The sequence below is a fragment of the Neovison vison genome, chromosome 11, assembly GCF_020171115.1.
Source record: "Neovison vison isolate M4711 chromosome 11, ASM_NN_V1, whole genome shotgun sequence".
NCBI lineage: Eukaryota > Metazoa > Chordata > Mammalia > Carnivora > Mustelidae > Neogale > Neogale vison.
The window spans coordinates 35,616,687-35,640,873 of record NC_058101.1 but is presented as its reverse complement, the minus strand read 5'-3'; the positions used below and the strand labels follow the sequence as shown (position 1 = coordinate 35,640,873).

Genomic DNA, 24,187 nt, shown 5'->3' with positions numbered 1-24,187 from the left:
CCTGGGGTAGGAGGAAAGGGAGAGAAGTAGTAAATGAAGCAAGATCAGCCATGGTAACTGCTGACAGTGGAGAATGGGTAAATAGATTTCATTATATTATTGTCTCCATCTCTTGTATGAATTTGATATTTTCCATAATGAAAAGCAGACCACAAATAAATCCTAAAAAGCTGATCCAGAGAATAAAGAGAAGTAGGTGTGAGTTATACAGTAATAAATTACCATAAGAGGTATGCAAAGTAATAGCTTAGAAAGATCCAGGGCAGCTCAGGCTAGATCTGCAGAGAGGCAAGTGTAAAATTAGCTGTCTGGCCAGACCACCCTAAAGTAGACTCTACTGCCTTAGAATAGATCCATATATATATATATATATATATATATATATATTTTTTTTTTTTTTAAACAGAAAATTCCCCTACTCCCATTCCAGACTCTGGTTATCTAGAAGTTGGACTAAGATAACTTCATGATTTTCCCCAAGTACCCAGCTACCCCAAAATCTTTTCTCATTTTCTATGCCTTGCTTCTTAACCTTCTCCAAGCTTAAGTAGAGGATGGGTAGGCAAGTCACAGAAGCTGTACCAATTTCTCTGAAGTAATTAAGAATGCCAAAAGAGAGACTGAATTTATAATGGCTTCACCACTGGCTTCATTACCACTTTCTTCTGGATTTAACTTATCTTTATAGTACTGCTTTTGTCTCATCAGTCAGAAACAACCCCTAATTCAACAACATATAATCATTAACAACATGCATAATCAATTCAACAACATTTACCCTCTAGGGACCCTATGATATTTCTTTCCATTAGTTCATGGGACTCAATCAAAGCCCACGCCACTGACTTTCCCTTTATTCTTTAAGGCCCTAAAGGTCTTGAGTCATAGAACACCCTAGCTCAACCATACATTAGTGATCACTATACTATTACATAGAAGATTTGAGCAAATGGTTACGAGGACAGCAAGAACTCACCTTGGTTTGAATATTAGATTATCAGAGTTCACTCCCAAGCACTGGCTCTATTTTTTCATTAAAAAGGTCCAACAAGGTTAGCCATATTACCAAAGATGCCTGTGGACTAGCCTAAAACCCAACACAAGCCAAACTGCAAAGAGTTCAGTTAAACTGACTTCTCCTGGCACAGCTGGCTGGCTCAGCAGAGCAGGAGACTCCTGATCACAGGGCCACAAATTTGAGCCCCATGTTAGGGATAGAGATCACTTAAAAATGAAATCTTTAAAAAAATTTTTTAAAAACAAGAAATCACATGATTTCTAGAACATAATTCATCTAGATAGGAGATGCCTATAAATTTGCACACATGCTTTAGCTAATTCTCTTTACCTCACCTCCACCAAGCAGTGGCTGAAACAAGAAATGATGAAATATATATACCGTTACCACATGAACCCAAACCAGCGTTTCTTAATTCTAGATCCCAGACTAGACCTATTTCCGAATTTATTTGTTCAATGATCAGTGATATATTTGACCAGGTGATTATGGGATACAGTGAAGTGTTGGACAAAGTGACAACCAAAATTCAATGGCACAACTCTATGCTAAGTAATGATGTGGCTTGATACCGACAGATGACTACCCAAATACAATGAAACATCCATATAGAAAAGAATGCGTTAAAACTCACACAGTCAAAGAAAATACTTACAGAAATAAATACAAGATCAGCTTCTTTAATGGCATCATCAATATTGGTAGAAAAAAACAGATTTTTTCCTCGACAGGATTCTACCACTTCTTTTAGTCCTGGCTAAAAAGAAAAAAGAAAAAAGAGTTGTGTATACAGTTTACCAGTCTTATGAGATAACCTGATAGTACAGAATTACCTTTGTTAAAGGAGAAAGTTATACTGAAATTTAAAGGTCTAGACTTGCTCTCAAATAACACCTTTGTAGAAAAATCCGAGATCATACACCAAAGGCCAAAAGTGTACATCATGTAACAATACTAAATAGAGCAAAATTGACTCAGCCACAATAAAAGCACCAGTTGTTTTACTGTGTCATTGTTTACCATGTGCCTGATTGTTTCATAAGAGTTAACAATTAACTGAGTATCAAGGCAATTATCAGAATAATTCAAGGTCTTCTGTGATTTCAAACAAACATTTGATTTTGCATCATCATCATGAATGCAGGGTTTTACTCCCAAGAATTCAAGTCAGACAACCTGTGGTCAAACAGTCAACATCTACTCTATGCATATCTAAATATATATTTTTTCTAAGTCCTAATGTAAGAAACACTTTAAATGAAAATTTTATTACTTTTCCCATACAGTGTAACAGGAAATATAGTTAAGAATACTGAGCTGTGGGGCGCCTGGGTGGCTCAGTGGATTAAGCCTCTACCTTCAGCTCAGGTCATGATCTCAGGGTCCTGGGATCAAGCCCTGCATGGGGCTCTCTGCTCAGCAGGAAACCTGCTTCTCTCTCCCTCTGCCTGCTGCTCCCCCTACTTGTGCCCTCTCTCTATATATATCAAATAAATAAATGAAATCTTAAAAAAAAAAAAGGATACTGTGCTGTACAAAACAAGTATTCTTGAAAAAAAAAAAAAGGAAGGAAAGAAGGAAGGGAAGGGAGAGAGGGAGGGAGAAGGAAAAAAAAAATCAGATCTAAATCTGCTTAGATCAGTCCAATCAGCAAAACCCAGACTGAGAATTTCTATAGAATAAACAACCTGGTTTCTTCAACAAGTAAACTGAAGAGAAAAACAAAGAAAGAGAGATTAAAATACTATGGTCTTAAAAGACACAAGTGATACAAATCTATTGCAGTGTATGGATCTTACCTGGATTCTGATTCAAGTAAACTAAAGGAAGAAGGACACGAATAAGAATTCCTGATACTAAGAAACTGTTCTTAAAATCTGTAGTAGTAACAATGGTAACATGCTTACTTCTTTTTTTTCTTTTTTTAAGATTTTATTTATTTATTGAGACAGAGAGAGGGGGCGCTCACACAAAAAAGAGCAAGCAAGCAGGGGAAGGGCACAGGGAAAAGGAGAGAAAGAATATCCAGCAGACTCCACGCAGAGTGCAGAGCCCCATATGGGGCTCAATCTTACAACCCTGAGATCATGACCTGAGAGGAAATCAAGAGTTAGACACTTAACCAACTGAGCCACCCAGGCACCCCATGTGACATGCTTACGTTTTTAAAATAATTATTATCTTTTTTTAAAGATAGTATTTATTTGTGAGAGAGAGAGAGAGAGAGAGAAAGGGGGGGAGAGAGAGAGAAAGAGAGAATATGGGGGGAGGGGCAGAGGGAGAGGGAGAAACAGGCTCCCTGCTGAGCAGGGAGTGCAGCCATCATAAAAACGATTTCCTTGGTTCTAGAAAATGAGGGTAAAAGGTTATAGAGTAGTAATTTTGCAAAGAAGACTGAATTTAGTCTTATATGTAATCCCCTAATATTTAAATTAAAGTAACCTAAAATCAGAGCAATGCAGGATTTATACTAAGCCTTAATGACACCTCAAAACAAACAGCTATATTATTCTGTTAAAATCAATGGGATATTTGTAGATCTCCAAAACTGATGCAAAAGTAGTTAATAATATAGGTCCTACATCTTATTAAATTCATTATATAATTATCACAATTAGTATTGAGAATTTATAGGGTAATTTTATGGAAGAACTCAAACCCTTTCGCAGGGTAATATTATCTTTCATTTTATTCAGAAAGAGTAAAGCAAATTCTCCATTTTGCTTTTTAACAAGTAGCTATTAAATTGTTACAAAGTTAACAAGAAAACCAGGAACTATTCAGAAAATATGGTAATACAAATTATAGTGTTTTAATTGTTAAATATTAACACTTTCTGGGATGCCTGGGTGGCTCAGCCGGTTAAGCATCTCCCTTCAGCTCAGGTCATGACCCCAGGGTCCTGGGATAGAGTCCCACATCAGGTTCCCTGCTGCAAGCCTGCTTCTCCCTCTGCCTGCTGCTCCCCTTGCTTATTCTCTTTCTCTGACAAATAAATAAAGTATTTAAAGGTAAATAAATATTAACACTTTCTACTATAGTATTTTCTGAATAAACACTTGAGTATCTTGTTACTATATTTTATGTGATATTCATTACTATTTCCTTTTCTGGCAGTAAAAAGGACTATTTTTTTATTCATATAGTTTTGGCCTATGAAATATAAACATATTGGATTAGAAAGACCACAATAAACACAAGCTCATGGACCCCACCAACAAAACTGTCTATATCGGGGCACCTGGGTGGCTCAGAGGGTTAAGCCTCTGCCTTTGGCTCAGGTCATGATCTCAGGATCTTGGGATCGAGCCCCGCATAGGGCTCTCTGCTCAGCAGGGAGCTTGTTTCCCCCCTCCCACCACCACCCTGCCTGCCTGTCTACTTGTGATCTCTGTCGGGCAAATAAATAATTTTTTTTTTTAAACTGTTTATATCTTTTTCCTTTCTTGTTTACTTTCCTCCAGTCCCCAAAGAAGAGGCTGTCAAGGCCAATCCTTCTACTTGTGCTTTCAGTTCTATCCCTTTGCTATCTCTCCCGACTTCATCCCATTAATTAGCTGCTTCTTACACTTTGACCTTTCCTTCTCCGTGTCATTGGTGATCTTAGTTTTGAGCATGCTCAATCCTTTATCAATCAAAGAAAAAAACCCACGTAAATAAATAAAAATCACTGCCTTTACCCTGTAACCCTCTCTGGTACCACACCTTTTTCTACAGTCTCTCACTTCCTTGGTCTCCGATCATCTGTAATCGTTCTTACAACAATTACACTGACCCCCATAATACCAGATTTAATGAATATGTCTCAGTCCTTATGTCTTCCATATCTGGTATAATGGACAGCTCACTCATTCATTCATTCAGCTAATATTTACTGAGTACTTACGTGCTGGTCATGGAGTTACTCATAACCAAGACATGCAGAACTGACCTTTGAACAACACAGATTTGAACTGCACAGGTCTGCTTATACGAGAATTTTTTTTAATAAATACAGTCCAGTACTGTAAGTACATTTTCTCTTATGATTTTCTTAATAACAATTTCTTTTCTCTAGCTTACTTTATTGTAAGAATATAGCATATAACATAAGGTGAGCTCCTCTAACCCCTACATTGTTCAAGGATCAACTGTACATCCTTCTGGGGTTTGTACTGTTAAAAGTCTTTCTGGTTCTTGGTTGACCTTCAATGAACTACTCTCCATTGCTTCTCTATGGCATTTTCTCCTCCACTTATCACCAAACATTAGAGATTTTCTGGGTTCTGTCCTTGACTCATGCTCTGCAGACCCTTCTTGGGAGAGCTCAATTATTCTGATTTTAACTACTGCCTATATAATTCTAACTTTACATCGCCAGCCCTGAATCATTTGCTTACACTTTTGGTATATATATCCAACTGCCTCCTGAACATCTCTATTTGAATGTCCCAGAGCCTTTATAACTAAATAGGACCAAACAGAATTTGAGATTTCATCTCCTACTACCCTCCACAACATCCTGTGTTCTTAATTTCAATTTATGGCACAATTATGTACCCACCATCCAAATGGGAAACCTGGATATCATTCTAAATTCCCTACTCTCCTTTATCCTTCTAATAAAATCAATAACCATGTCCTATCATTTTTCCTTCTAAATATTTTTTCCAGGGGCGCCTCGGTGGCTCAACTGGTTAAGTGTCTGCTTTCAGCTCATGTCATGTTCCCAGGGTCCTGGGATCCAGCCCCATATTGGGCTCCTTGCTAAGTGGGGAGCCTGCTTCTCTCTCTGCCTGCCACTCCCCCTGCTTGTGCACTCTCTCTCTGTCAAAGAAATAAATTTAAAAATTTAAATTTTTTACTGTATTTTTTTTAAAAGATTTTATTTGTTTATTTGACAGAAAGAGACACAGCGAGAGAGGGAACACAAGCAGGGGGGGTAGGAGAGGGAGAGGCAGACTTCCTGCTGAGCAGGGAGCCTGATCCCAGGACCCTGGGATCATGACCAGAGCTGAAGGCAGACACTTAACAACTGAGCCACCCAGGTGCCCCAATAAAATCTTTTAAAAAGTAAAATAAACACAACCTTATAGAAATCGTCTTTATTTTCTGATTTATAAATTCCTCAAGCAGGCATCTCTTAACAACTGATGTCTAAGAAAGACATGGGAAAATTACAACGCTAAAGTAATTTACATGCTAAGAGGAAAATCATTCTACTTGCTAAGATGATTCTTTCTATAATTTTATTTTATTATTTTTTAAAATTTTTTTTAATTAATTAATTAATTTATTTATTTATTTTAAAGATTTTATTTATTTATTTGACAGAGCGAGATCACAAGCAGGCAGAGAGGCAGGCAGAGAGAAAGGAGGAAGCAGGCTCCCTGCTGAGCAGAGAGCCCGATGTGGGCCTCGATCCCAGGACCCTGAGATCATGACCTGAGCTGAAGGCAGCGGCTTAACCACTGAGCCACCCAGGCGCCCAAATTTATTTATTTGACAGAGAGAGAGATCACAAGTAGGCAGAGAGGCAAGCAGAGAGAGAGAGGAGGAAGCAGGCTCCCCGCTGAGCAGAGAGCCCGACGTGGGACTCGACCCCAGGACCCCGAGATCATGACCGGAGCTGAAGGCAGTGGCCCAACCCACTGAGCCACCCAGGCGCCCATGATTCTTTCTATAATTTTAAAGTGCCATGTTTTTAACCTCTAAAGCTAGTGGGTTTTGGAAAAAGATTTCATTTCTTTTGTAGGCTACACTAAATACTGCAAAACTAAAATAGCTGTTTATGGTATATCTAACTTCCTAGAATAGACATGTGAAAAATGAGATAGGAGAGCCTGGCTGGCTCAGTTGGAAGAACGTGCCACTGTTAATTTGGGGGTTGTGAGTTCAAGCCCCACGTGGGGTACAGAGATTACTTATTAAAAAAAGAGAGAGAGAGAGAGAGAGAGAAGACTTTAAAAGCTAGGGCACCTGGGTGGCTCAGTGGGTTAAGCCGCTGCCTTCGGCTCAGGTCATGATCTCAGGGTCCTGGGATCGAGTCCTGCATCGGGCTCTCTGCTCGGCAGGGAGCCTGCTTCCCTCTCTCTCTCTTTCTCTCTCTCTGACTGCCTCTCTCTCCGTCTACTTGTGATCTCTCTCTGTCAAATAAATAAATAAAATCTTAAAAAAAAAAAGACTTTAAAAGCTAAATAGTGATAACCATTAAATAAAACCAATACAATTATGAGATTTCATTCAGGGTTTTGAGAACTCAGACATTGATTCTAATGAGCAGAGTGCTAGCTAGACTTTCAAATCTTTTATATTCTTTACAAAGAGATTTAAAGAAGAAAAAAATTATGAAATAAAAGTATGAAAAATTATACTTCTATTTCTTTGTTTATAAAAGATAGATTATTGAGAATAAACAATTATGATATGGACAAGAAATTGTTTTAGATCTTACCTCTCTCAATCTAACTATATATCCCAACTGGATTCAATGTCAATGTAGAACATACTATTTTTTTTTTTAAAGATTTTATTTATTTATTTGACAGAGAGAAATTACAAGTAGATGGAGAGGCAGGCAGAGAGAGAGAGAGAGGGAAGCAGGCTCCCTGCTTAGCAGAGAGCCCGATGCGGGACTCGATCCCAGGACCCTGAGATCATGACCTGAGCCGAAGGCAGCGGCTTAACCCACTGAGCCACCCAGGCGCCCCTAGAACATACTATTTTAAATTTAAAAACACTGAAGTCTTAGGAAGAAGAGTTTCAGAGTTCAATTAATTAAGTAGTAATATCAACAATAAGAATCTGGCCAGGGAACACGTCAGCCAACTGATTTTTTTGTTTTCTCCAAGAAAAATGTCTAATTCCAATGCATTATAGTTTGTACTTTTTAAAGATTTATTTATTTTACTTTATTTTATTTCATTTTAAGATTTATTTATTTTAGGAAGAGAGAGAGGGAGCGAGTGCGAGAGCTCATGTGAGTCGGGGGAAGGGGTAGAGGGAGAGACTCTTCAAGCAGACTTCCCCCACTCTGGGCTCGGTGTCACAACGGACTTCAGGCTCACGACCTGAGCCAAAACCAAGAGTCCGACCTCAACCCACTGAGCCATTCAGGTGCCCTTACTTTGCATTTTTTCCAATTCAGGATATCTTTGTTTTTAAGTTAATTTTTATTGAAATAAAACAAAAATACATAAAATGGCACATATATTGATATAGAAAAGTGTGTAATTCAACTTTCAAAAGTGAACACGCTTGTATAACCACTATCTATAATGAGAAATTAATGATCATTAACCATAAATCAGAACCTGCAGTTAAAAAAAAAAAAAAGAACCTGCAGTTTGCCCTCTTCGAGTCACTACCACAGCTCAAATTAACACCAGGCTGAATTCTATCACCAGAGATCCATGTGCTTACATCTGAACTTTATACAAACAGAATTATATAATATGTACTACTTTATTTCTGACAGCACATTATTTTGGGGAGAATTTCACCATATTCTTGCAGGTAGAAATGTTCCATTGATTTTCAGTGTGGTATAGTATTTTACTGCAGGATTATGCTATAATTTATATATCCATTCCAATGCCGATTAACATTTAGGTTGTTTCCCATTTAGATCTACTATGAATAGTACTGTTACAGCTGTCTTCTGCTGTATGGATTTCTGTTGGATATACATCTACAAGTGGAACTGCTGGATCAGACTGCACAGATTTTCAGCCTTAGTAAAAACTGCTGAGCAGTTTTGAAAGTGGCTACACCAGACTACATTCTGGCAACGCTGTAAAATTCCAATTGCTCTAAGTCCTCATCAACACTTAGTATTGCCAGTAGTAATAATTTTATCCATTCCGATGAATGCCCTTGTTTCTGAAGACTAGAGTACACTGCTGGCAGAATCAATTACTGAATGATTGTATATAAATACGGCTTACAGCATTTTAGATGACTTGCAGGCCTTGTATAAAACTCTTTTATTAAGTTATCTTTCCAAAATGTTTTAAAATTCTCCAAAACCAAATCTAGTGGTAATGTTTTAACAGGAAAGGAAATGCTATAGCACTAGAGTAATTTAAAGAACTATTATGGGGTTGGGGATGGGGTGGTGTGCCTGGGCAGCTCACTCAGTGAAGTAATGGACTCTAGGTTTGGGCTAGGTCACAGGATCAAGCCCGTGTTGGACTCCACACTCAGTGCAGAGTCTGCCTGTCCCTCTCCCTCCCTCACTGCCCCTTCCACTAACTCTGTCTCTCTTCTATTCTCTCTCTCTTGAATAAATAAATAAATAGATAGATAAAAATCTTTAAAGAACTTTTATGGGTGGTTCAACTGGTAGAAAAAGAAAGGGTAAAGCATAAACAGAAGCCATCACATACACAGAATTTTTTTTTTATTCCAAATTTGATTCAGCTAGGAGTATCTCCATGATGTTGGGTAGCTACTAGTCTGTGGGTACTTTTTCATGGATTTCTATATTTCATATGCCTATAAAATGGTTGAGACTTCCCTTCCAAAGGACTAACACATTTAAAGACTATGATTAAGCAACAAACTCTTGATTTTGGCTCAGGTCATGATCTGACCTGGTGAGATGGAGCCCAGAGTAAGGCTCCCTGCTCAGTGGGAAGTCAGCTTGAGTTTCTCTCCCTCTTCCTCCGTCCCTCCCCTTCCTCACATTCTCTCTCTAAAATAAATAAATAAATCATGGAAAGAAGGAAAGGAAGGAAGGAAGACAGAAAGACAGACAGACTATGGTTGGTAACAGTCTTACAAATAACAAAACTTTCCTAAAGGTAAAAAAAAGAATATATTAATGTTGGAAAAAAAAATGCCACCATCAAATTCTCAAATGCTTCTCTGCAGGGTTTCAAAGGCATAATATCATGAACTCATTTTACAGTGAAAATTTTTTAAAATAGGATCCACACAGCTTTTTTTTTTTTTTTTAGATTTTATTTATTTATTTATTTGATAGACAGAGAGAGATCACAAGTAGGCAGAGAGGCAGGCAGAGAGAGAGGGGGAAGCAGGCTCCCCGCTAAGCAGAGAGCCCGATGCGGGACTCGATCCCAGGACCCTGAGATCATGACCTGAGCCGAAGGCAGAGGCTTAAACCACTGAGCCACCCAGGCGCCCCAGGATCCACAAAGCTTAATAAAATAGTTGGAAGCATATTTTCCTAACTATACAATATCTAAATTCACAGTAATCTTGAAATTCTAATTAAATAAATTTGTGATACTAAGTATTAGATATAAAAGACATAATTTATCCATTCACAGTTTACCTGAATTAAGTACAATACATTTACCCCCAAAATAATGGACTTACATGAATTAATATTACAAACATCCACAGTTTTATTTTCTTTGTGCAGAACACCTTTTTAAAATTTTACTATTACAATATGGTAACCATATTAACAAAATTAGAAAACAGAGAAGAGATGGGGCGCCTGGGTGGCTCAGTGGGTTAAGCCGCTGCCTTCGGCTCAGGTCATGATCTCAGGGTCCTGGGATCGAGTCCCGCATCGGGCTCTCTGCTCAGCAGGGAGCCTGCTTCCTCCTCTCTCTCTCTCTCTGCCTGCCTCTCTGCCTACTTGTGATATCTCTCTCTGTCAAATAAATAAATAAAATCTTAAAAAAAAAAAAAAAAAAGAAAATAGAGAAGAGAAAAAAATGACCCATATTCTCACTGCACTAAAATAACCATTGTTAATATCCTAATACATTTTTTTCCCAGTCATTTTCCCTGGGCATACTTGACACAATTACAATCATAATGTCTATAACACTGTGTATCTAGATTTGTCATTTAATTCCTTTTCACTTGCAGTCATAGATTTTTACCTTATAGAAATTTATTTAACAAAACCAGTAAGAAAACAAAGAACGTAAGAACAAAGAGTTGTTTAAAATGGGTTACCTCATAAATAGGGAGTGTAGAAGAGTTCCATGCATTGATTCTTGATTCATTGACGTCAACAACTGTTACCCTGATTTCAGGGCACATATGAGCAATGACACTACATGTAGGTCCTCCAACATAGCCCGCACCAATGCAACAGATCTTCTTAATTTCAAACATGATTAAACTAGAAGGGAAGCAGTAAGACTGTTCCACTGTTGAAAACAGAAAATTTAAAGAAATCACATTGAACATTTATCAAACTCTATAAAAACTGTCAAGGTGACAGATAATCTGGAAAGATTTCCTGCACTCATACTCATTAAGAATTATTAAAAGAGTGATAATATACAATATTCCAGTTGGAATGTCCATTCTCGGCTGCACTAGTATAAAACATGGGGGAAAAAAGTAACAGATATTGCTGAAAAAATGCCACGAAGATTATAATGATCTAATATTTAAAAGTTCAAGAGCAAAATAAAACTTTACTTAGGTCTCTCAGGCCACCAGGGTAACTTCGACTGCTGAGGAAAAATTCAAGGTTGAACACACCAGTGCAATTCTTGTTGAAATAAATGCCGGTGTACAAAGGTCAGCCTTACGGCAGATTTAGATTAACGTGACAGATACTGAGAAACATGACAGATAATAAGATTAGTTTGAAAGTTCAGAAGTGGCTCTGTGATTATATTCCATATACAACTTGGCTTCAGCAGTTTATTTTTAGGTACTTGACAGTGTTCTTAAACTCCATTTCACTTTTAATTAGAATCTATGAGTTGGTTAAAGGAAAGTAATTTCTATAGTTAGCAAAGCAGTTACACAGATTTTGATGGGTTTTCAAAAGCCATTTAGGTGAACTGATTCACACTAATCCAAATGACAAGGTACTGATTTATATATAAGAATGTCAGTTTAACCAGTCAGAATGGCTAAAATTAACAAGTCAGGAAACGACAGATGTTGGCAAGGATGCAGAGAAAGGGGAACCCTCCTACACTGTTGGTGGGAATGCAAGCTGGTGCAGCCACTCTGGAAAACAGTATGCAGGTTCCTCAAAAGATTGAAAATAGAGCTACCCTATAACCCAGCAATTGCACTACTGGGTATTTACCCCAAAGATACAAATGTAGTGATCCAAAGGGGCACATGCACCCAGATGTTTATAGTCCACAATAGCCAAACTATGGAAAAAGCCTAGATGTCCATCAGCAGATGATGGATAAAGAAGATGTGAGAAATATATCATATATATGATGCAGCCATCAAAAAAAAAAAAAAAGAAATCTTGCCATTTGCAACGATGCAGATGGAACTAGAGAGTATTATGCTAAGCAAAATAAGTCAAACAGAGAAAGACAATTATCATATGATCTCGCTGATATGAGGAATTTGAGAAAAAGGTAGAGGATCATCGGGGAAGAGAGGGAAAAAAAATGAAATAGAATGAAACAGAGAGGGAGACAAACCATAAGAGACTTTCAATCTCAGGAAACATTCTGAGGGTTGCTGGAGCGAAAGGGGGTAGGAGCAATGGGGTGGTGGGGTAATGGACATTGGGTGAGTGCTGTGAATTGTGTAAGACTGATAAACCACAGACCTGTATCCCTGAAACAAATAATACATTATCTATTTATATATTTTTAAAGATTCTATGCGTTTATTTGACAGACAGAGAGACAGCAAGAAAGGGAACATAACCAGGGGAAGTGAGAGAGGGAGAAGCAGGCTTCCCACCAAGCAGGGAGCCCGAAATGGGGCTCAATCCCAGGACCCTGGAATGATGACCTGAGCCAAAGGCAGATGCTTAATGACTGGGCTACCCAGGTGCCCCAATACACTATATGTTAAAAAAAAAAAATAGAAAGAAAGAAAGAGAGAAAGAAAGACAGTCAATTCATTACAGTAAGAATGAGAACTGCCGAACTGATCAGATTCTTAGAATTTTAGTCCTTACCAACACTGACCTGGGACATCACCTCATCTAACCCATTCATGGATTCCAGAGAGAAGGAGAATGGTAATCAGAGAGTTTTAAGAACTGGTTAGTATACTCCCACATGGGTCAGAGAAGGTACTAGGGAAGGCTAATCTTATTGTAATGCCTGGGAAGTACAACCCTATTGAGAGAAAAGATACACAAGCCACATAATTTAGATGATCCAGTTCCCTTAAGTCTGAATCTATATTAATCAATGTTCTAATCACTGGTGTTCTGGGTAGACTTCCCAACCATAAGAGAATGAACCAAACAACCCACACAAGTATCCTGGTCTGGGTTAGGAAACAAGTAAGTCAGCTTACAAATCAACCTTCACTGGTCATGCTTAGCAGATATCAATTCAAAGTCTAATCTCCAATGACCTTTAAAAAACTTAAAAGAAAAATTTAGTGAAAATTTGGTGAAACAGTAAATATGAGCAAAATTGGAATCTATTGATTCTACAAAACAAAGCCATATTCTCAGTGATATACATACAAAGAAATTTTAAAATGTATTTTTTATGTGGCGCCTGGGTGGCTCAGTCAGTTAAGCATCTGCTCAGTGTGGAGCCTGCTTCTCCCTCTCCCTCTGCTGCTCCCCTTGCTTGTGCTCGCTCTCTCTCTCTCTCTCAAATAAATAAAATATTTAAAAATAATAATAATGGGGCACCTGGGTGGCTCAGTGAGTTAAGCCTCTGCCTTTGCTTGGGTCATGGTCTCAAGGTCCTGGGATCGAGCCCCGCATCCAGCTCTCTGCTCGGCAGAGAGCCTGCTTCCCTGCTCTCTCACTCTGCCTGCCTCTCTGCTACTTGTGATCTCTCTATGAAATAAATAAGCAAAATCTTTAAAAATAATAATAAAACAAAATAAAATGTATTTTGTGTTTTGAATATATAGTAAATTCATATGGTCCAAAATTAAATCTGTATAACAAAGTATACAGTAAGAAGCCTCAAGTGTACCACATCCTTATCTATTGGTTACCCACTACTTTGCTTCGACAAGCAACCCTTTCATTAGTTACTTGTGTATCCTTCCAGTGTTTTGTATACAGTATAAGTAAATACATGAATATATCTTAATAATCCCTTCTTTCTAAATTCAAGAGGTAGGGACGCCTGGGTGGCTCGGTTGGTTGGACGACTGCCTTCGGCTCAGGTCATGATCCTGGAGTCCCGGGATCAAGTCCCGCATCAGGCTCCCAGCTCCATGGGGAGTCTGCTTCTCCCTCTGACCTTCTCCTCGCTCATGCTCTTTCTCACTGTCTCTCTCTCAAATAAATAAATAAAATCTTTTAAATAAATAAATAAATAAATTCAAGAGGTAGAACACTATAAAATACTATCAACACTTGTTTTTTTTCTCCTTAATGTATTCTTAAGACCTATTTTCCCCTCTCTCTCCCTGTCTTTTTTATTTTTTATTTTTATTTTTTCTGTTTCCAGTAAAACTCTCTCCTTTTTAGAAACAGGTACACTGCATTCCACTGTGTGGATGTACATACCAGGAAATGTTAAAACCATGCTAAATCTGGTAGATCCATTTTAATTATTTGGTTTTTTTTTAAGTAGGCCCCATGCCCAGTGTGGGGCTTGAACTCATGACCCCGAGAGACCAAGAGACACATGCTCTGCCAGCTGAGCCAGCCAGGGGCCCCTGGTAGATTCCCTCTTTAGTAACCTAAATAAATGGATTAGAGTTCCCTATTATCACCTGTGAAGCCCCACACACATGATATTCCTATTACGGTTTTAGGGTTCCAAAATTCACCCCAGCGAAAATATTGAGCCTAACAAAATTTATTTTGGCAATTATTCATCTTTGATTTCTCCGCCCTTCTACTCTTCAGTTCTGATGTAGTACTCTCCAAGCTTCAAGTGCCCTATACACAAGGAGAAAGAGAAACCTCTAGGAGGAAAGGACTTCATTGGGACTGCCAAGTGACTAAAGCTCAGGGGAATGTTCTGAAACACTCCCACCTGTGGAACAGTCAAGCCTGGAGCAGGCTTCCCATAGACCTGTCTCTAGCATTCTCTGCCACTGTCCCCACCTCTCCAGTACAAAGGGCTTGGCATCGGGTTTCAGAAAAATTGCTTCAACTGCTTCAGGCCTAGTTCCTTGTTCTCTTTCATGAAAAATTAATATTCCCAATTGAAGGGTCTACCAATGGACATAGCAGAGAATCTAGCCATAGATATAGGTCCTGACACTCAAGAATGTAACAACTGACTTAGAGGAAAATTCAACTGAGAAACAACTATTAACCCCCCTACTATGTTACAGCTACTAATGTTCTATGTACTGTGGATACAATAGTGAACATGACAGGTACAGTTCCTACTCTTAGGTTATAGTCTAGTGGGAGAACCCAAAACAAAATAATGGCAGCTCTGATACATTTCACAGAAAAGAAATAAACACATAGGTAGAGAGGGAGAGACTGTCTATGGGGTAAGAATTCCTACAGATAGGGTACTTAAGAAGGACTCTCTGAGAAGGTGACTCTTAAGCGTACTTAAAAGATGAAAAAGAGGGGCACCTGGATGGCTCAGTCGGTTAAACATCTGATTCTTGACTTTGGATTTTGGCTCAGTTTATGAACTCAGGGTCATGATCTCAAGGTTGTGAGATGGAGCCCGTTGTCAGGATCACTCAGTGCAGAGTCTGCTTGTGTTTCTCTCTCTCCCCCATCTCTCAAATAAATAAACAAATAAAATCTTGTTTTGTTTTGTTTTTAAAGATTTTATTTACTTATTTGACAGAGAGAGAGAGATCACAAGTAGGCAGAGAGAGAGAGGAGGAAGCAGGCTCCCCGCTGAGCAGAGACCCTGATTCGGGGCTGGATCCCAGGACCCTGAGATCGTGACCTGAGCGGAAGGCAGAGGTTTAACATACTGAGCCACCCAGGCACCCCAATAAATAAATAAAATCTTTAAAAAAAAAAGATGAAAAGGAATTAGTCACACCCAAGTAACATATAAGGCAGTATAATCCATCAAATGATGAGTATTAAAGTCCAGAGGGGGAAAAAAAAAAAAAGAAGATATCTACATCAAGGGAAATGCAGAATATAAGCCTGGCCTAAAGAATATGTAGGATGTATGGGGCACCTGGGTGGCTCACTGGGTTAAGCCTTTGCCTTCGTCTTGGGTCATGATCTCAGGGTCCTGGGATCCAGCCCCAAATCAGGGTCTCTGCTCAGTGGGGAGCCTGCTTCCCCCCTCCTACCCCTCGCCTACTTGTGATCTTTCTGTCAAATAAATGAATAAAATCTTAAAAAAAAACAAAAAAGAAACAAGTAGGATATAGAAAGGAAAGGTAGGTGGAGGAGAGCATTCCATATTGGGTGGGGGGAGGAATAAGTAAAGGACTCAAACAGAAACAAGTTCAACGAAGTAAGGAGATTGGCTTGGTTGGGTTAGGATATGGGTCACATTTAGAAGCGGTAAAGGTAATAACTGTCTTATAGAGCGAATCTAAAGGGTCTCAGATGCCCCATTCAGGGGAAAATGTGCATGACGGATCAGGAGGCCTATTATTTAATAACTTCAGGTAACATGGGCACCTGGGTGGCTCAGTAGGTTAAGCATCTGCCTTCTGCTCCGGTCATGTTCCCGGAGTCCTGGGATCAAGTCCCACATCGGGCTCAATGGGGAGTTTGCTTCTCCTCTGCCTGCCCTGCCCCCCTGCTAGTGCTCGCTCACTCTCACAAAAATAAATAAAATCTTAAAAAAATAAAATAACTTAGGTAACATATTTGAAAGTAACCACAACAATCAATAGCATTTGTGTAGCTAAAATCTAATAAACTCCATTAAAGGAGGAAAAAAAAAAATCCCAGGAGGATCAGTCTATAGCCTGGAAAGAAGTAGTTAAGAACAAATATGATGTGTTTATTTTAGCACTGTCTAGAGAAGAGTGACACCGAATCTGGGAGTCAGAAGTATTCTAGTTGGGGCAACTGGGTAGCTCAGGTGGTTAAGCATCTGCCTTTAGCTAGGTCATGATCTCTAGGTCCTGGGATCTAGCCCTTCGTCCAGCTCTCAGCTCAGCAGGGAGCCTGCTTCTCCCTCTCACTCTGCCTCTCCCCCTTCTTGTGTTCTCTCTGCCTCTATCTCAAATGAATAAATAAAATCTTAAAAAATAAAAAAAAGGAGTATTCTGGTTTCAGAGATGTGGGGTAAGAATATGCTTTCCAATTCTTAGATGGCATGTTCTCCTAAGATTCTTCACTGTGATTCCACTCTCCCTTAGGAATTCAGATTCCCAGGAATCATAATACTGGAAATGGATGACCTGGATTTGAGATATAAGTACTCCAGGGACTGCAATAAAATTTCCCTAATTGTAACATCAAAGTTTCATTCCAGTGTAACCATTTGGTCTCTTACGAGTTCAATCATTTTAAGTTAACATCTAATGTCTCATGAACTCTGGGCCCACAGAGGGGGGAAAAAAAAATCTACCTTCCAGATCTGCAAGGATGAAGGTGAAGTTCTGAATATAATGAACACAGAGAACTATCCCATGGTAACACTCTTATGAAACAGCTAGTCAACCTCTGATTACAACCAGTATATCTGGAACACCTAGAAAGTAGAATTTCAAAGTATTTTTGGACCAGAGGATCTTTCAGGGTTACCATTTAATCCCCGAGCCAAGAGGTTATAACATTCTTATATAAACACAGATTGAATGCCTACGTGATGCCAAAAAAACCCTAAATCTCGTGGGTTCAAGGAGTTCATAGTGTAATAAGGTGTTCCCAGGCTAATAGCTCTCATCTGCTGCTGTTACTTCAATACTTAGAACAGTAGGTTCTCAATAAATACTAATTGAATGACTGACCCTCCATAAGGGCCTGTTTGAGATGAAGACTGTTATTTGAATAGCTTTAGCTCAGATGGCTGATCATTGCATTTTTTTTTGCTGAAATTGCCCAGAATACTATCAGCCTCTTTTTTTTTATGTAGAACTCTCTCATGTCTTTCCAGAGATACTTCTTAACCACCTTGATTGCCAGGCTATACGCAGCTTGCCTTACATGCAGCAGCTGGCGTAAATGACTGATGGACCTATACTAGAGAAGAACTCCATGTGTTTTGGGGGTGTCCCTGTGGTGCTATTTCACACGAAGCATGGCTTGTAGGTGACAATGGGAAAATTACTGAGCAACTGTGCAAGTCCCAATAAATGGTCACTTGGAAGTTCCAATAAAATCTTCAACCCTTATTATGGAGTTTGATACAGTGTTAGTTACATATTTTGCCTGACACAGATGTCTTCTGATTCCGTATTCCATTTCTACCTTTATGTACCTTTTGATCCTCTATTGTGCTGTCAGGGAAATGGGAATGTTTGCTTACCAAGGGTGTCAGTTTGCAGTGAGTTTTTACCTCTGTATTTTGGGGAAATGTCAACAACCCAGGCTGTTCCAAAACTATCCTTCATCTAAAATTTTAAAAATTCAGATCAATATTTCAAATTAGAAGATGTGGGTAACAAATATCGACGGTCCTATTACAATCTAAGCTGAATATAATCCCTCCATCCCCACCCCTCTTCAGTATACTCTGCGTAATTACCCAGTAGCTAAGGGAATGGACGTTGTAGTTGGATACATCAACTTCACACATCACCTCAGTCATTTCCAGAAATTAAAAACTAACAGATGCAACAGATGCCTGACCGCGGGAAAAATATTTACTCAGTGAGAAAGGCAGTGTTAATGTTGCATCTGAAGGGCATCATATAAAGCTGTGGAAATAAGAGGGATGATGAAGTATGCTTATTAGATACAGACTTAATATCTGAGAAAGGAGTACAGCAATGGGAGAAGAAATGTGATCCTTTCAGAGTTGTCTACCACTTACCTTACCTAAATGCTGGGTACTAATAAGCACATCTCAGAGCAGACAGTAAGCTCTTTCATTTCCAGAACCCCCCTGAAGAAACAGACCAGACTACTGTTCTCCATTTCATAGGGGATTTGAAGAAACTCAAAGACTCACTGTGTCTTTGAGGGCAGTCAATGGACAGCTACTCCTCTGTATATCCGTGAAAAGCTCCCTACCAGTGAATCCCTCTTTTTAATAAAGCAGAATTTTCAAGCCTACTCAGTTATCTTCCTATATATAAGAAGCATGACTTTTCCTGTTTCTTTTCTTTTTTAAAGATTATTTATTTATTCATTCGAGAGAGCATATGCCCCACGAGAGCAGGGGCATAGGTAGAGGGAGAAACAGATTCCCCCCTGAGCAGGGAGCCCCGATGCGGGGCTCGATCCCCAGACCCTGAGATCATGACCTGAGCCAAGGCAGGGGCTTAACCAGGCGCCTCAAGAAGTATGATTTTTCAAGGTCTCACACAGGCTTTCCCTGACATGAAATAAAGCAATTACATGGTGTGGCAGCCAACAATGGATTCCAGGACAGCCCGTACAGATGTCAAGATAGAATGTCTTCGGATTTCGCCCTCAGGGGGCTTCTTGGCTTCATTTTTAAGGGCGGCAGGTGACAGGAGGAAAGCAACAGCTCCCCAGGTGAGCCGAGTAAACACAAACAAAAGACCAGGACTCTGAGACCAAAATGGGGTCCCTAGCCAGAGGACCACTTCCTTCGGTGGACTTCAGCTTCCTGGGAAATCTCATTTGTTTCAAGTCGGAAAGTGAGAAAAAGCAGAAAGAGAAGCAGTTGGAAGACTGGCGAGTGTAGAATAAAAAGCCCAAGGTATCCCATTCTCAGAACAGAGGACCAAAAGGCGATTCCCGCCCAGAGCCCAAAGGGGAGGACCAGGGTCGTGAGGCTGGGAGCCCTGACCAAGCGCAGAGCGCGACCGGGAGCAGCGCGGACTCCCCCAGCCCCGCTCCCTGAGCATCCCGCGGGGACCCGGGACCTTCCCGACCGGGCTGCAGGGCCAGCCCGCCAAAGGCGCTTACCCACTTGCAGGCACCAAGCGCAGCGGCCGCTCCTACCCGACTGCTCGGACAGCTCCTCGCAACGGGCCGTGCTGCAGCAGCTCCTGCACTCTCGCCCTGCTCCGCCAGACCTCCCCTCACCGCGCACACCCCTCTCTCAGGCAGCCAAGCAGTGCACCCAGAGTTCCGGGCCCGAGCCCGTATTTAAAGGATTCTGCCCCAGAAGGCGGAGGCTTCATTCCCCCGCAGCCAGGCCCTCCAGGACTCTGGCCTCCAAGGCATCCCTGCTCCTCCTCCCGCCACGCTAGGCCCCGGCCCGCCCCTATTTCCTGCGGGCCCCTGGGGCGGGGAGTCAGGGCGGGGCTAATCGTAGCTAGCTGGGAGGCCCCGCCCCCATCCGAGTCTGGGCGAATCCGCTCGAGCCAGCTCAGCGGTCCCGCCCCTACCGCGAGCGGCAGTGGGCGGGGCTGCGTGCGCGGCGAGGCGGCTGAGGCCTTCGGGGTGGGGTTTCGGGGTCCGCAAGGCCGGCTGCTAGTTTCCCCTGCCAACTGCAGCCTGTGTCTTGTCTGGCGCCGCTTTCCTCCCTGTGTCCCGGTCCCCGCTGACGGTCGGCGCCACGGAGGTGGTGCCGCGTGCGCGCCGGGTCGGCCATAATCTAGGACCGCGGGGTCCTTGGCCCGCTGCGGCCGGAAGACCTCGACCCCCTTTCCGGTCTCCCCAGCAGCCCCGAGGGCCGACCTGGTCTTTCCGGCCCCCTAGACCCAGCTGGTCATACTGCCCCGCGGCTTACTCCCCTCACCACTCCCTCCGGGCCGGCGGCCCAAGGTTTACTCAGATCCCTTCCCTCGCCACTTCTGGGAAGGAGGCGCCTCGCGTCTCGTAGGATGCTGAGTCCTGTCATGACTGGACCAGTTCGGGCCTCCGCCCTGATCCCTGGGAGGAGAAGCTCGACACCCACGCCCTCCAGACATATTTTCCAGAGCTGCTCCTGCCGAATTCGGGAACTGGGCTGTCTGTGCTGAGAGTTTGCAACATACACGTTCGTGTATGAGGAAGAGTAAAATTACTGTATGGACGCTGCCCGTTTTTAATGAGGAAGGCCTCTCTGTTCCCTTTTTCCTCTCCCAAGTGATCTTAAGTCTCAGATCTGAGAAGAGAAAAGCAGTCTGGACTCTTTTGTGTGTTCCTCATGGAGAATTACATCAGGTTACATAATCTGGAGTTGAAGTCAAAGACCATTTTTAAATACGTCATGAGGAACGTGATTAGGAGTTTATAAAGACGCATTAAAATACCTCCTAGATGATGGGGTGTGGGTTTTTTTTTTTTTTTAAGTTTTATTTAAGTAATCCCTACACTCAACATGGGGCTCCAACTCACCACCAGATCAAGAGTCCCACGCTCCTCCGAATGAGACAGCCACACACCCCGAGATGATGGTTTTCTTTTCAAAAAATACTTTATTTGAGAGAGAGAGAAAGCAAGAGTGGGAAGGAGGGGGAGAAGCAGACTCCGCGCCCAGCAGGTACCCCCAGGCCAGCTGATCCCACGACCCGGGATCATGACCCGATGGGAAGGCAGACGCCCAACCTACTGAGCCACCCAAGCGCCCCGAGATGATGGTTTTCTTCACAGGATCATGACAACTTCAAGAAAGCTGCTGAATATTGATAAAACAGTTTGCTGTTGAGTTGTAAAAAGTATGATATGATATGTAGGTGTTGTACATTCTAAGCAGGTAAATTCATTAGTCCAACAAATATTTAGTGCCTGTTGTGTGTTAGACTTTATCCTAGAGACCGAAGACATAAAATGTATTAAGGCCCAATTCCTTCTTCCAAATCTCACAGTTTAGGAAGAGAAATACGTGAATAAGTAATCGCAATACATGTGACAAATACTGTGCTATAGTAGGGTTATCTTTTTTTTTTTAAGATTTTATTTATTTATTGGACAGAGAGAGATCACAAGCAGGCAAAGACAGAGAGAGAGAGAAGCAGGCTCCCCGATGAGCAGAGAGCCCGATGCGGGGCTTGATCCCAGGTCCCTGAGATCATGACCTGAGCTGAAGGCAGCGGCTTAACCCACTGAGCCACCTAGGAGCCCCGGGTTATCTTTTTGAACTTGGCATATACATAGATTTAAATTACCTATTATGGTTAGCTTTGTAATAAAAACCACTTTTCTATTATTCTTCTCCTTGTTTTGAATTAAACGTTTTTCATTCATTTCACGCTCTTAGTATTTTGAACACCAAATCTTTTATTAAACAGTACAATCGCAGAAATTAAATCAAGACTAGCTAGAATGGAGCTTTGGATCTAAGACAGCAGTTCTCAGTGGGTTGAGCCACTGCATTCGGCACGGGTCATGATCTCAGGGTCCTGGGATCGAGTCCCGCATTGGACTCTCTGCTCGGCGGGGAGCCTGCTTCCTCCTCTCTCTCTGCCTGCCTCTCTGCCTACTTGTGATCTCTCTCTGTCAAATAAATAAATAAAATCTTTAAAAAAAAAAATGTACTGACAATCCCTGAGACCATTTCAAGGGACCCAGGAAGTCAAAATATTTTCATAATAATACCTATTATTTATTTACTCTCATCTTCTCAGAAGTATACAGTGAAATTTTCCAGAGGCTGTATGACATGTGATATCATAACAGATCAATGCAGATATTATAGATTTATAAAAATGCAGAACAATACAGTCTTCTAATTTTTAATTTGGAAATACAGTAATTTTTCATTAAAATATATGGCTAATGTTAACGTCATAGAGTTATTATTATCAATGTTAAGGAATTTATGTATGACTTGCCAATTTTCATTTCTAATAATGTAAATGCCAATATCTATAATCAACATGAAAAAGCTTTTTGGGGCCTTCAAATTTTAAATGTGTTAAGGAGTTCTGAGAACAAAAAGCTTGAGAACTGCTTGATATAGACCGATTATTTTCAAATTATGTTTCTTGGAGCTCTAAGTTTCTCTGGTGGTGTCACTCTGTGAGAAAGAGAATGAGTGGGATGAGTGGAAGGTTAAAACAGACAGGGTTCTGAGACTCCAAATCAGAGCAGTTCTACTTTTATCTGTTTAATCTGCTTTATATATAAATTTTTTTTTAAGATTTTATTTATTTATTTGACAGAGAGAAATCACAAGTAGGCAGAGAGAGAGAGAGGAGGAAGCAGGCTCCCTGCTGAACAGAGAGCCCGATGCGGGGCTCGATCCCAGGACCCTGAGATCATGACCTGAGCCGAAGGCAGAGGCTTAACCCACTGAGCCACCCAGGCGCCCCTATATATAAATTTTTTATTAATTATTGTTATGAACATATAATGTATTATTTGCCCCAGGGATACAGGTCTGTGAATCATCAGGCTTACACATTGCACAGCACTCATCACAGCACATACCCTCCCCAATGTCCATAACCCAACCACCGTCTCCATACTATATATCAATTTTTTTATGTATGGTTTCAATTTATACATGGGCTCCTCTTCAAACTTAAAAAACATTGTTTCATTGGATAAGTATTTCTCTCCAAGTATTTCCAACATGCTAGTCACTAGGAATATAATTGAGTAAAGAATGATACATTCCCTTCCTTCATAAATTTAATTCTATGGGGAAACATCAATCAATCACAAGATAAATGTAAATGTAAAATTACAACTTTATTAAATGTAAAATTACAACTTTATTAAGGTGGGACATATATAGTCTTATGAGAGTATACAATAGGAGTATTAAACATAGTATTAGGGATGCTTCCTCAAGTTGTGATAATTGAACACTTAAAGGAAATATGGGAATTAACTGGGGGGAATGAAGAGGGTAGTTACAGGAATAAATAGAGTGAATGTGAAGAGAGCAATTCAGAACTAATTACAGTGATTTAGAATTAGAAATAGCATATCCAGGGTAGTAGCCATGGAGATTCAGAGCAATGAACAATTCAAGAGATGATTGGGAAACAAAAGCAGTAAGACTTTGGTAATGTTCTCTAACACTCCCCCCACCCCAACACTCACCAAGGGTGACACTATCCTGATTTCTGACAGTTTATTTTAGTTTTGCCCTGCACAGATATATTTAAGGAAATCAATTTCCAGCTCAACTTCCACAGGTGCCCTTTCCCCAAATTGATATGCCTAATAACAGTCCATTTTATAAAAGAAAGGCTTAACTTTCACCCAAGTAAAACCTTACTAACATCCATTACAGAGGGGTAAACTTCTCCTGAGTACCAAAGAAGTAAACTGGATTACTGTTTGAGGGAATTCCCCTACGGTGATCAGTAAAGACACCTCAAATCCATCTTTCTTTATTTTATACTCGTTTTTGCTAAGGCTGAAGTCCAGAGTTA

At 40.6% G+C, this 24,187-nt stretch overlaps 1 protein-coding gene across 3 annotated transcripts in view; it reads right to left on the bottom strand.

Annotated features, from left to right (window-relative positions):
* Positions 1-20,133, bottom strand: part of UGDH (UDP-glucose 6-dehydrogenase) — a 35,935-nt gene extending 15,802 nt beyond the window's left edge. Inside the window, exons 1-3 of one of the 3 annotated variants that reach the window (XM_044224481.1) lie at positions 19,839-20,133; positions 10,934-11,130; positions 1,674-1,775 (exon numbers count right to left, since the gene is read on the bottom strand). In XM_044224481.1, coding sequence (XP_044080416.1) covers positions 1,674-1,775; positions 10,934-11,095 — 264 coding nt within the window. In that variant the 5' untranslated portion in view covers positions 11,096-11,130; positions 19,839-20,133. The remainder of the gene's footprint in view (positions 1-1,673; positions 1,776-10,933; positions 11,131-19,838) is intronic. The other 2 variants (XM_044224483.1, XM_044224482.1) reach the window with 2 other exon arrangements.
* Between the last annotated feature and the right edge of the window lie 4,054 nt (positions 20,134-24,187).